The following is a 14,183-nucleotide window of genomic DNA, read 5'->3' as shown; positions in this document are numbered from 1 at the left end:
TTAGGGATCAGGTTTACCTACAGTCTTTCTTACTCTTGCTAACACAGACAGGGTCTTCCTCCTCCTGAGTCATGCAAGATCTCATCCATCAGAAAATACACATTACATTACTAAATGCGACCCTGAATCTGGTAGAGGTTTTCTTTGATGGATTTCAAATCAACCAACAGTCAACACTGGCTGTGCCTCCACCACTGATTCTGCATTCTACATGTCACTCCTTCATCCACAGCGAGAGACCAGGTGAAAAAAATTACCTGCTAAAGGGGGTCCTAGAACCTGGTCCACTTTCTCACTTGTACCAAGGATTCTTTTTGCAGTATTTCATTCTCACCAAGAAAGATGAAGGATTGTGTATCAAGCCTTTGGATAATAATTTTTCAGTGCAATAAGTGAATATGGAATAGTTCAGTTTACAACTGGAATAGCTCCTGGACTATGCCTTTGGATCATTTGGTTTTTAATTGATTGGTTTTAAAATTGAGTTGTTTTTAACTTTTTGAGTTTAATGTTTATGTTCTGTGTTATTGTATGTATGTATATGCGGAATCAAATCATGCCTTTTTTGTAAGCCGCTCTCAGTCCCCTTGGTGGGTGAGAAGGGCAGGGTATGAATACAGTAAATAAATACCACCCTCAGCCTCAGAGGTTTGAATGTTTTTATTCTTCTTAGATACTTTTGGATGGTTACACTTCTTGTGATCCTTCCCCTGGTGCAGGAGAGTGATTGATTTGTAGGTTCGGTTTAAAGGACATTTATTTTCATATCTCCATTTGTCCTTCCCTTTTCTGCCTTTTGAATTATGCACTACTCTGCAAGTGCTTGCCAAGTAGTGATGTCTGCTTGCCTTCAACAACAGAGGGTGTATATCCTGTTTCCTTATATTGACAATTTGGCTGTTGGTTGCTTACACTTGAGACCATCTAGTATTGGACATTCACACTACCTTTCGACTTCTCATAGTGAACCATGAGAAACAGATGAGATTAATAGGAACCAGCTTCTACCAGCCTCTCTGTCAATATCATAAAATAATTCAACTTGTACAGCTCTGAGGGAACTCAAATTAATTCTTGGAATATAGAAGGAAAGAAGTACAGTAGAGTCTCACTTATCCAACGTAAACGGGCCGGCAGAACGTTGGATAAGCGAATATGTTGGATAATAAGGAGGGATTAAGGAAAAGCCTATTAAATATCAAATTAGGTTATGATTTTACAAATTAAGCACCAAAACATCATGTTAAACAACAAATTTGACAGAAAAAGTAGTTCAATACGAAATAATGCTATGTAGTAATTACTGTATTTACAAATTTTGCACCAAAATATCACGATATATTGAAAACATTGACTAAAAATGTGTTGGATAATCCAGAACCTTGGATAAGTGAGTGTTGGATAAGTGAGACTCTACTGTAGATATCATGGGCCAGAAATTCTTTTTAATCGTTCCCTTTCTTCCAAGGTATCTAACTATATAGTGTAAATGACAGTTCTTATTGTAAAATATTACTCTATACATATATAAATTGGAACAATGGCTTCAAATTACAGGGAATGAGATTCCACCTGAACATTAGGAAGAACTTCCTAAGTGTGAGAGCTGTTCAGCAGTGGAACTCTCTGCCCCGGAGTGTGGTGGAGGCTCCTCCTTTGGAGGCTTTAAAACAGAGGCTGGGTAAGCTATCTGTCAGGGTGTGTGTGTGCTTTGAATGTGATTTTCCTGCTTCTTGGCAGGGGGTTGGACTGGATGGACCCACAAGATCTCTTCCAACTCTATGATTCTATCTCTGCTGGAATCTGTCAGGTGAATGCTTGAGTCAGCACATAGACCATCTATTCAACATTCATACTCTTCTAAGCGGAACAAATTATTTGGGTTTATAGCCCATCAGTGGTTCTCAGCAGGAATGCAGTTTAATCATGTTCTGGACTTTCTCATTTCTTTTTCAAACATAGGCCTTTCTCTGTCATCAATCCTGTCAGCAGGCATTTGGCATTTCCAAAACTTTGGCAGACCTTCTTGCTTTCTACACCCCTTATTCAAGAGGTTCCTGAGGTATAATAAAAATCTATATCCACCAGTGACAGGACCTGTGACTAATTGGAGCCTCAAGATGGTTCTCAGCCAATTCTCAAGGAAGCTCTTTGGTCTCATATGATCTGAGGTTACTATTTTGGAAAACCACTTTCTTGGTGGCCATAACCTCAGCCCAGGAGAGCATGTCAGCTTTGAGCCTTAAGGTTTTTTTTAATCGTGTCAGAAGCGAATTGAGAATATACTTCTGGTGTGAGAGAATCAACCGTCTACAAAGACATTGCCCAGGGGATGCCCGGATGTGTTACCATCCTATAGGAGGCTTCTCTCATGTCCTCGCATGGGAAGTTGGGGCTGAAAGACAGGAGCTCACCCTTGCAGATTCTAACTGCTGACCTTCAGATCAGCAGTTCAGCTGGCACAAGGGTTTAACCCAGTGGTTCTCAACCTGTGGGTCCCCAGTTATTTTGGCCTACAACTCCTACAAATTCCAGCCACTTTACCAGTTGTTAGGATATCTGGGAGTTGAAGGCCAAAACATCTGGGGACCCACAGGTTGATAACACAGGTTTAACCCATTGTGCCAAAGCGGCTCCACAGCCTTAAGGGTTGATCCTCCTGAATTCCATTTTCTTAAGAACAAAGTAGTCTTCAGACCTGACATTCCTTTCATCTCACACTATAGGCTGGATGGAGGCTGCTTTTGGGAGGACCATTCTTCTCTTCTGTGTCACATGACACTCCTTCCTCCTATGGTTAGAAGCTTGCCAGTATACTATTGGTGTGAGCCCCAGATACCTTTCCCAAAAGAACAGATTGCTTACCACTAACTCTGATTTTTGGAGTGATAATCTGTGAACTCTCACAGCCTCACTCATCCTCTCCTTGTCCTGTCTCCCTTCCATTAACTCCTTGACTGCTGCTTAAGCATTATGGGAGCTGAGTGTTTAGGTGGGAATGGTGTTAGTCTTATGAAGAGATTAAAATATTTATTGGCAAAACATATTGCATAACTTGAGTCGTTTCTGAGAGATGCAGTGCGCATACACAGATGAGACATTTATGTAAGTTCAAAGATGACCAGTTGAAAAACCACAGTTTACCAATTACTGGACACTTGGAGTTCCTGTTAATGCTATAGCAAAATCTTTCTAAATGTTGGAACCCAAAAAGATTTAGTGAACCTCATTTGTGCAGTACTTGCAAAGAATTATTTTCTCCTCCTAGAAATTCAGCTTATCAAGACAATGGCAGATGCAATAAGCAATAATTATTTTGACACAACCACATTTTCTAATCAGACCTATTTTTAAAACTCATCTAAAGTTTTTAAAAATAATGTATTGTAGATTATTTGTAGTTCAAAAGTGCAATGTTTAATGGCTTACATTTCAATAAATTCATCTTTAAACTTTGTGGTGATCTTTTGTTTTTGGAAAGTCAGTTACTCAACCTCCTTTTCAAGTATAACCTTAGATATCAATAAGCAACAAAGCTGTTCAGTTGGTTCAGCTCTTACTTTAGGTAGCTTACAAGGGTTAAAAACAAATGCAGTTAATTTAACAATTTTTAGTGGCAGTATAATCTTGCACACTATAATCCATATGGTGAAAATCAGTTTAAAAACACTACAATATGAATATGAATTACAGTAATTAATGCAGGTATCTTGTTCTGCTAAAAGAATATGTTACCAGTTTTGGTTGAAATCCAGTTTGTATTGAGTGGATTAATATTTAGAGAGAGTATGGTTGAGTAACTTTTATGCCATTTAATATTGGTAATCCTAAAAATTAAAATTGCTTGATCTGATTTTTAACAAATGGGTTGAACCCATAAAATTTAAGTAAACATGCACATTATATTGGCCTTGAGGTAGATACTATTTTTAAGATAATGAACCAAGTGTAATTTAAGTTGTTTGTTACAATTAGAAAGAAAATACATTTTTCATTTTTGTAAAATAATATAAATTAGAATACTTTTCACTCAATAAACATGCTTTCCCTCAACTCTATTCCAAGGATTATAATTTGATCATCAGCTAAAGATTTAATAATCGGGTAACAGTTCTAAGCTCTAGTAAACAAATGAAATTTCTATTTAGATTACTTCAGACAACTTGGATTGAACTTGATTCAATAAGGAAAGAATATAGCCATCTTCAATAAGATAGAATAAATGTAATTTTGAAAAACAAAAAATTGATATTTTTGTTGAGCTAATACACAAAATACACCATGAAAGCTTTTATCCATTATTCCAGGGGTTGCCAACCTGGCTACCTATGAAGATGTTATTAGACTAATATATACAATTCTAATTGCTTAATTTTTTAAATTAATTTTTAATTAAAAAAATCTACAGCAAATAAATGTACACTGTTTTTTAAACTTATGTAACTAGGTTCCATCTTCTACACATCAGTAATTTTTATTCATATACTAGAAATGTGTACTATTTTTCATGCTTCTCTTTTTAAATGATGTGCTTTATGCACCCTGGCAGGGAAGTTTTATGGAGTTCAGTGGCATTTTATTGCGAATAATTCACACAAGTGTAATTTCAATGTTAAGCTTGTGTGGGAAATATGAAGTACTGTATAGGCAATACTGTACCACATGTTATTGGTAATGGCAACAGCAGCTGTTTCTCTTCTGCTTAATCTATTCTTTCCCTGTGGTCTTTTCATGTGTTGGTTGCTAGTGACTTGAAATATTCAATAATTCTTCTATATTTGGTATTAACTTGGTTTGTGACTGCTGGCTGTCATTAGGGATACTGTATATCTATAAAGATATATCTGTTATTCTATATAGCTTCTGAATATAGGTGAATTCACATAGAATGAGAGCATTTTGGTGCATGCAGCTGGTGCTCTCATACTTCGCACAAGTAGAAAAACTTACTAGAAATGTGATGTCTGAGACCAAGATTCTGATTTGTTGCTCTCAAGCTAGGAAACATGAGACAACAACAAGTCAGTGTTGCTTGGGAACAAAAGCTAGGATGTTGTTTTAGGATATCACAATAGGATGACAATTTCTGGTTGGCTTTATTTGCTTGGAGGAGTGAAGCAAAAGTGATCCACAGTAAACCAGGATAAGTCAGAAACCCTGTCTTGTTGCTCAGTACAATTATGCCATGGTGAGTTTCTAGGTGAGCCTTACTAAATCATAGATTTTCTTCCTCCACATTAACAAACAGCTTGATGAGGGATTCTAGTTCTCTGATGAATGTTCTGTCTTTTTTGGCTTACATCAACATATATATTTCTATTTATGACTTTTTATTGAGTAATGTATAGTTTGAATGTTTTAAAGTAGAATATATTTACATCTTTTTAAAAAAACATTGACACCCCACATTGTTTTACATGTTCTGTTTTAATTTATATTCTAAAATGCTTTGAATTCTTTTTGGAAGAACAGCAGGATATATGTCAAATGAACAAATAAAAAGTTTCTATTTGTATCTCTTTCTTTTCCCTCTGAAGGCTCAACAGCAGACTCCTCCGGTTCAGCAGGCTGGAATGGTGTCAACTGCCCCACAGGGTATGGGATCAGGGGCACCTACAGCAGACCCAGAAAAACGGAAGCTTATTCAGCAGCAACTTGTTCTCCTCTTGCATGCTCACAAATGTCAGCGACGGGAACAAGCAAATGGTGAGGTTCGACAGTGTAACCTCCCTCATTGTCGAACCATGAAGAATGTCCTTAACCACATGACACATTGCCAGGCTGGAAAATCCTGCCAAGGTGAGTGAAGTTTTTATTTCTAAGAAGTTTGTGATCCCAGGCTAGGATCTATTGGAAATCTTACCATTTTACAATGCAAAGTGAATACTGTCTGATAAGAGTTGAATAAAAGAATGGTTTGTAGTAATTTGTACTTTTTATAATTTTACAAGGTCAGGATAAGAAATAAGAAATAAAAAAATCTTAGTTGTCAATGTGGACCTTTGTTGTGCAGTTGGACCAATAATCTTGTAACAGTTCAGCCTTTTCCTAACTGCCTCTTCCTATTCAATTAGATGGGTCCAAAAAAAAGTCTAGTTAATTACAATATCAGTCAAAACTAGCCCAGGGAAAGTCTTTGTGATTCTAAACATCAGCAGAAATTTTCAAAGTGACATTTCTATATTCAGTATTAAATAATTGTGATGTGTTCTTAGACATCAGCAGCAGACCTCAATTTTATGAATAACTCAATGTTTGTAACTGTCTTTTAGTGGCTCATTGTGCATCTTCACGACAAATCATATCACACTGGAAAAATTGTACACGGCATGATTGTCCGGTGTGTCTCCCACTCAAGAATGCTGGAGACAAAAGAAATCAACAATGTAAGAAGTTCTTTTCTTTTTCTTATAATTAAGAACTCATGTTTGAACATTTGGATTAATAAAAATTAACATGTTCTGGCATTTTACCTCATTTTGCCAAATGCTATCAAAATCTATCCTCCTGTAACTTAAAACCATCAGGCCTAGTTCTGGTTTCTTGGGCAGTGGAGAACAGGCCAATCCCCTCCTTTCTGTGATTTTCAGGTTTTAAAGGGTGTAGCTATGCCACCCTTCAGTCTTTTCTTCCCAAGTTGAACATGTCCAGATCATTTAACATTTCCTCATGTTTTATTCTCCATACTTTATCATTCTTGTTTCCTTTCTCCGAATCCTCTTCAACTTGACTATGTCCTTCTTAAAATGAGATACCTGGAACTTAACACTTTACTCCAAATGAGATCTGGCAAGCACAGAATATAAAGAAACTATTATTCAGACTATAGTAGAACTATTACATTAAATCAGTATAAAAGGGAATCATACATGATCGGTAAATGAGTATTTTGCTTTAATTTCCTTAAAGAAACCATAAGTATAAACTATCTCTTTAGATTTGTTCTCCCCACACAAAATTCAGCTTGGCATTGGTAATACTCTCTTTTGTTTACAATCACAACAACTCAATTGATTGAAATCTCGTATTGCCACAGTGAAATTTTTTTCTCACTTTATCACTAAACTTTAAGGACAATGGTCTTCAGTTGATTTGTATTTTCTTTTAAGAGTCAAAAGTGCTTTTTTTAAAGTCCAAAGTGATTTTACTATACCAAAATCTGTGGATGCTTGTCCCATTATATATAAAATGGTGAAGTAAAATGGTGTCCATTATATAAAATAGCAAAATCAAGGTTTGTTTTTTTGGAATGAATGAATGAGTGTGTGTGTGTGTGTGTATGTGTGTGTGTATATATATATATATTCAGCCCATGGATAATGGAATCCATGGATACAGAGTGCCATTTGTAGTGTTTTAAAAACACATTTCATGCTGGTTTTCATTTCTTTTAGCATTATTAGGTGGTGCTGCAGTGGGACTTGTCAATTCTGGGTCTGTAGGAGTTGGACAACAAACGACACCCAACTTAAATGCTACTAACCAGATTGATCCCAGCTCTATTGAAAGGGCTTATGCCGCTCTTGGACTGACGTATCAAGGGAACCAGATGCAAACCCAGACTCAAGCTCAAGTGAAGAACCAACAACAGGGACAGTCACCACAAGGTCTTCGCCCCATGAATCCCACGAGTAAGTTCATCTCATTATTTGTGGCCACAGATACTTGCATTTTATTAAATATTCTTATTCTCTAAAATTATGCATTCTTTGGGAGAAAGTGGTAAAAGATTTTCTTTGTAACAAAAGAAGTTTCTCGAGGTTCCCTGGAGTCTGTCATGACAGCAAAATGGAAACCATGATAGTTTTATAGCTAAATCAGAGCCCAGCAGTGTCTGTTAATTCTAGTTAAATCTGTGGGCTTCTGTCCAGGACATTTAAGGAATCAAGGTTTACCTATGTTATCAGGTTTATCTGCCTTCATTCTACTTCACAATCTTACAAGAGAAACTAATCACTTTTACACTGTTGTACGCTGCTAATAGAGGCACATGTACACAAATATTTCTTGCAGTTCGCGTTCAACTACACTACTTTCTGTCATCATAATAGGCATTTAGTCTAGTATGGGTAATAATTTGAATTTGTTCTTAAAAAGCCACAAGAAAATAATGGGAGAGAAATATTGTTATAGAATTGAGGTTCTATGTTAAGTTACTAGAACTACATCCTTTTGCAAAATGACATATGGTATGTTTCTGTACCATTTTTCAGTAAAGATAACCAAGGAGGTTGACGACAATCGTGAAATATTAAATCAATAAAAAATGAAAAGAATTTAAAAGCCCAGATTAAAAAGATAACACTTTTTTTGAAGCAATGGAGATACATCATAATAAGGTAGAATTCCTGAAACACATTAAAATATACAAATGTTGTGTTAAGGTTCTTAAGTACTTAGAGTAAAAAATTAAAAAAAAACTATGCTGGAAAATGAGTTGCTAACCTGCATCCACCCATTTTCCACCTAGATGCTAATCCTATGGGAGTGAATGGAGGTGTTGGAGTTCAAGCCCAAAGTCTGATACCTGATTCAATGTTGCATTCAGCTATGAATTCTCAAAAGTAAGTTGATTTCTGTTTAATTCTATGCATAATGCTTTTTGAACAATGCATTGATAAAATAAGTCACCCAAATCTTGTACGTATATAGAATAATAATAGCAAAAGGTAGATTTTTTAATGTGAGTGCTTTTGAGGAGGTGGTGTTGGAATACTTCAGGATTTAATCTTTGGAATCATGAGGCATACAGGCTTTAATAGTTCTGTTCTCATTTATCATATGGTCAGAATTCAAGCTCAGTATATTTGGAGTAGTGTTGGGATACTCTGTTCTCTCAGCCACAGGACTCCACCTTTACTTATAGATCTTACCAAAAAGAGTTACAAAAAATGTGGTTTCTTTTAGTAGCTTCCATCTTTTTTGGCATTTGTCATCTTATTTGCTCTGAATTTTCAAGTGGTTTTGCCACAAGTTTTTGAAAAGCCAGTAATGATTGAAAAATGTAGGCATTTGAATGTTGCTGAGGAACTGTTTTTCTGCCTTTGGGGATCATTTTGCTAATGATATGCAAGATCCAGAAGCTTTTCAACCTGGAGGTCTGCCTAGAATGCGGGGCTGAACTGTTCACACAAATATATTCTCCTTAGTGGTGAACTTTCCTGATGGAAAGTTAAGGCATGGCAGGATTGGGAAGCTTTACTTAGTGAGAGTTGCAGGTTATGCACCACTGTTGTACAGCATATTGTGTATAAGCTATTACAAATAATATGAAAAGGGCTGTGTAAAAGTTCCAGTAATTTTAAGTCAATGCCCTGAAAAATGAACTCTCATGAAAAGATGCATTTCAGAAATTGGTTTAAATTTGCTGCTTCTGGTGCTTGTTAAGTGGAAAAGAATTGCAGTAGGGCCATGAAGGTCTAACTTCAATCAAGTATATCTTGATGGACTAATTTCAAGTTGAGGGTACTTATAGGTTGCCTATAGAACAAAATATATCTTACAAAACTCATAAAACAGCAAGAAGAAACAATTTAAATCAAATTAATAACTTAATTATTAATAGAAGTCAAACAATAACACTAAAACCAACCAAAGAAGAAAACTGAAATCAATCATGTCCACAAAAATCCATCAAGCAAGACCCATAAAAACCTTAGGGAAAAGCCAAGAAGACTAGATGTGGATTTTAGGTAACTTGTGAAGCCTGCATATGATTCCTGCTACACTCCAGCACATATTATGCTTCTTAATTAAGGCACCTCCACTGGAAAAAAATCAGTCTGCCTTCGAGTCCAAATGTTCTGAAAAGGGTGCACACAAGCATTGTCACTGTAGACAGCCCCATTAAGCAAATAGTAGTAATCTAGGCTGAATATCCCTATTATTTGGAGCCTCAAAAGCAAATCTGCCTTTTCAAAATAGAGCTGCAGCTGGCTTACTAGACTGAATTCTGCCTGTTTTATACCATGGCTATCACTGCCCTTGCCCCAATAGCGAATTGTTCAACTTCAGGAGTTTAAAATCAGCTTTTAAATTTGAATTTTTTAACAAGTGAAAATAATTTAGAGCTGAAATTTCTTTGAAATGCCAAAAAATGTTTTATGCATGCTACTCATCTCTTTATCTATTTGCTTTTGGTTACGAATCTATACATAAATAGACCATAGTCATGCAAAATATCTTACATTGACTATTTATCACCTAGCAGCCTTTAATATGCACTTGTTTCATTTTTCAGCCCTATGATGAACGAAAATGCTAATGTTGCCAGTCTAGGGGCTATGCCAACTGCAACTCATCCATCTGGCATTGGGATTCGAAAACCATGGCATGAAGATATTACTCAGGACCTCCGAAATCACCTTGTTCATAAACTGTAAGTATTGATCACCAAATGCTTGTTCAGACTTCATTTTGAAAACTGAAATAGCAAAAGATGTACACTGGAGTGGGCAAATGTGCAGGAGCATACTGTGCCAGCAGACTACATGTGTCCATCCGGGCTTGAAGTATGCCTTTTCTTTCTTTGACTTCCAGTTGTCATTATGGAGGCCACAAAGAAGTGCTTTGGATGAGCAGTTCAGGGTATGCATGGAAGAGCATTTTCACCATTTTTCAGGTGTTTTGGTTTTTGTGGTGAAAATTGTCCCAAAAGCTCACTGAAATTTTAAATATAAATATATAATGAGAAGTTAGGGAACTGGCAGGGGACTTCATGGGCCATAAAGTGGGGTCTCTGGGTTACACTTTCCCTGTCTGATGAGTCTTTAATGCATCTGAGGCACTTTTGCCCTCCGTAATAGATATCTATCGCTTTAAAAAAAAAACCCTCTGCAGTCATTGTTCATGTGTAGGGGAGTTACAGGAATACAAACATGTGAAGTTAAGAAAAAATAGTATTACAAAACTAGGATATAAGACATGTTCTAAATTGTTTTCTGACTAAACCATTTGGAGCACAACAAACTATACAGAACTGTTGGGTTCATCACTGAGAGGAAGACAACTAGGAGGGCCCAGTTGTATGACCCTCATCTGTCGTAGTGGTCTAGTTTTCTTATCCTGATAAATCAGAGGGACTGGGTATTGTGTACTGCCTGATCACTGTGACAGTTTGCCCTGCAGTCATTTTGTTCAGGTCAGGACACAGCCGTTAGTCTCGATTACACCTTTCCATACGTCAAACCTTTTTTCTAATATGTTATGGGGAAGGGAACAAGTTGCAGTGTAAGCTGTGCCTGTATTAAGCCAATATGCAGAACAAAAGTTTGCTTGTTGAGATAGTGCTTCAGCAAGTAGACGTGATAGTGTAATGTACGACAGCATGATACTTTTTCTCTATGAGTCCTGGTAACATATAATCTGTTCTGCTTCCCAATGCTGTTGCTACACCATGGTCATTCAGCCAAGACACAAATTCATACTTTTCCCACTTTAACAAGAAATTAGGTGGAGACTGTGATGGGTAGTTGTATTCAATTGTTGTTGTAGCCTACCTAATTTTTTTCTTAGAAGTTTCCAGGACCACTTTTCCTGTCATAGAAAACAAAAGCAAGGCACACATATATCTTCTCTTGAAAGCTAGGAGTGCACTTCTAGCCATAGAAGCATTAAATCAGAGAAAATGTTAATGATGAAGAACATCTTTGCCCCACCTTAAATAAAATTTATGCCCTCTCCCCGTGAAAATGTATTTAATTTCCTAAATGCTTGTAGTATTACTTTATCTTAAAACTTCAGTTTAATATTACCCAGATATCCAAAGAAGAGGGTCAGGCAAATTTATCAAGGGAGTGTAGGCACAGCAAATAAAAGAGCTTTTAATACGAACAATTTTAAGCATTGCACTCAATGCAATGCTTCAGTTTTAGGGACTGAAGAAGAATTTCACTGAGGAGGAAACAAATGTTATTTTTCAGGCATGTCCTTCCCCCCTTCCCCCATTAATTTGGCACAGATCCTAGCTGCACGATAATTTTGTGCAGTCCTCAGTACCCTCAAAGAATTTGAGCTTGTGTGATTTGGATTTTGAAAGTTTTCAGTGAGTATAGTAAAATTATTTTTACTTTTGTTTTAGCCATCATACCTTCAAAATTTCATCCTGTGTTTATTTTTTAGCTTTGACTTAGGTGTTGATGACAATATACTGAGAATAAAGTACGGTGTACCTTAACAATTTATCCCTGCTCGGGTTGGATTCCTGTTTTCCTTTACAAAGGAAAAAAGTGCTTGGGTTGGTTCTCAGTAGGATGCATTCTCATTCTTTCTTGTTTTGCTCATGGTGGTTAAACTTTGAGGACATCTAAATATGTCAGGATTGGGGAAAAGTGGATTCATTAGCCCAGCTGCCTGCTTAATGTTCCTAGAAGGAAGTGGGGCTAACAGTGAGATGCATTATTATATAATCTTTTTTTAAAATTTCTTAGTAGAAAAATAAAACTTGCATTATGCTTATTCTTTTATTGAAATAGTGATAATTTGATTTGGAAACACAAATATTCTGGAGGCGATTAGTGTGTTCAGAGTTTTTCCCATTGGTTTTTTTTTGGGGGGTTTTTTTTGCAGAGTACAAGCCATATTTCCAACGCCCGATCCTGCAGCACTAAAAGATAGGCGCATGGCAAATCTTGTCTCTTATGCTCGGAAAGTAGAAGGAGACATGTATGAATCAGCAAATAGTAGGGTAAGCTGTTAAACCTTTTACCTTTTTTGGGATTTGATTTATTGCAGTGAATATTCTTTTCTATATACAGTACTTGAATCTTTTATCTTTACTAAAAATAATTGCATTTCCATCATTCTAGCATGCATCTAAAACATTATTTGGAAGGAATGCTTCAGCAATGCCAATGAATCATTACCTGTTTATGGTTCAGTTACCTATGAAACAAATTAGAAGGATTTAGGTTCAGCCTGCAAGCTGAGGTTATTTATTTATTTATTTATTTATTTATTTATTTATTTATTTATTTACAGCATTTATATTCCGCCCTTCTCACCCCGAAGGGGACTCAGGGACTCACATTACACATATAGGCAAACATTCAATGCCTTTTAACATAGAACAAAGACAAACAAACATAGGCTCCGAGGGGCCTCGAACTCATGACCTCCTGGTCAGAGTGATTCATTGCAGTTAATTGCAGCTGGCTTGCTCTTCCGCCTGCGCCACAGCCCGGGCCTGTGGTTATGCAGACGTGCAGTCTTAATTGTGATAGGTTATCTTTGTGGATCAGAGTAACTGGACAGCATTCAGTAAGATAGAGGGAGAAAAAAGTGGGATTTCAATGGCAGGGGGGTAGATATAGCCATTTACTTCCTCTCTTTCCTAAACCCCTATCCCCCAGTCTAGGTAATTCCATTGTAAATGCTCTCTGTGTGTATTCAGACCACCCTTCCAAATGATCAGCATTCTACTAGTGTTGCAGAAAAACAAACTTTTAATGAGAAAAATACATCATAATAAGATACAGCTGAATAGTTTCTTCAGTTTTTTATTTTCTTTTTTATTCTCCACTTATAGGCAGAGTACTACCACTTATTAGCAGAGAAGATTTATAAAATCCAGAAGGAACTGGAGGAAAAGAGGAGAACAAGACTGCAGAGGCAGAACATGATCCCAAATCCCCCAGGCATGCCACCAGCTCCTATGAATCAAGGGCCTATGGGGCAGCCGCAGCCTGGAATGACAGCAAGTAAGTGTGCTATATTTACATTATTGGTCTATGGTTTCCGTTCTATTCAAAAATCTAAATGACAGATACCATATACAACAATATGGTGTGATTTAGGTGCTGCGTGTGTGAATGAAACAAGCAAATAAATAAGAGTGATTGTATACTTCTCTCAAAAAACCCTGGTAAGTTGTTATTGTTATAAGCTATTGTTTCTATATATATTCATGAACAGCTTCAGGCCTTGGGATGGGGGGGGCAACAGAGATTGTCACGACTGCCACTAACCACCTCTCAAAATCCAAGGCAGCTGTGTGAATGTTCACACAAACAATGTCAGGCTTTGACTGGGCAGAGCACCAGCAATCATCTTTGCGAACCATCTCCTGAAGTCAGCTATTGGCTTTGGGAGATGGTTGGCAATGGCCATTACTGCTTTTCTACTCTCCTGAAGCCCCATGCAAGTGTGTCAGGTTTCAGGATGACAGACCACCAGTGATCACACAT

The 14,183-nt window shown here is 36.8% G+C and overlaps 1 protein-coding gene across 2 annotated transcripts in view; it reads left to right on the top strand.

Moving 5' to 3' along the window:
- Positions 1 to 14,183, top strand: part of ep300 (E1A binding protein p300) — an 84,728-nt gene that overhangs the window by 39,401 nt on the left and 31,144 nt on the right. For both annotated transcript variants that reach the window (XM_008110739.3, XM_062982891.1), the window contains exons 4-10: positions 5,538 to 5,799; positions 6,273 to 6,386; positions 7,395 to 7,631; positions 8,471 to 8,564; positions 10,241 to 10,378; positions 12,568 to 12,685; positions 13,526 to 13,697. In XM_008110739.3, the coding sequence (XP_008108946.2) occupies positions 5,538 to 5,799; positions 6,273 to 6,386; positions 7,395 to 7,631; positions 8,471 to 8,564; positions 10,241 to 10,378; positions 12,568 to 12,685; positions 13,526 to 13,697 (1,135 nt within the window). The remainder of the gene's footprint in view (positions 1 to 5,537; positions 5,800 to 6,272; positions 6,387 to 7,394; positions 7,632 to 8,470; positions 8,565 to 10,240; positions 10,379 to 12,567; positions 12,686 to 13,525; positions 13,698 to 14,183) is intronic.

The sequence above is a fragment of the Anolis carolinensis genome, chromosome 5, assembly GCF_035594765.1.
Source record: "Anolis carolinensis isolate JA03-04 chromosome 5, rAnoCar3.1.pri, whole genome shotgun sequence".
Lineage (NCBI taxonomy): Eukaryota > Metazoa > Chordata > Lepidosauria > Squamata > Dactyloidae > Anolis > Anolis carolinensis.
This window is presented reverse-complemented; position numbering and strand designations above follow the sequence as displayed.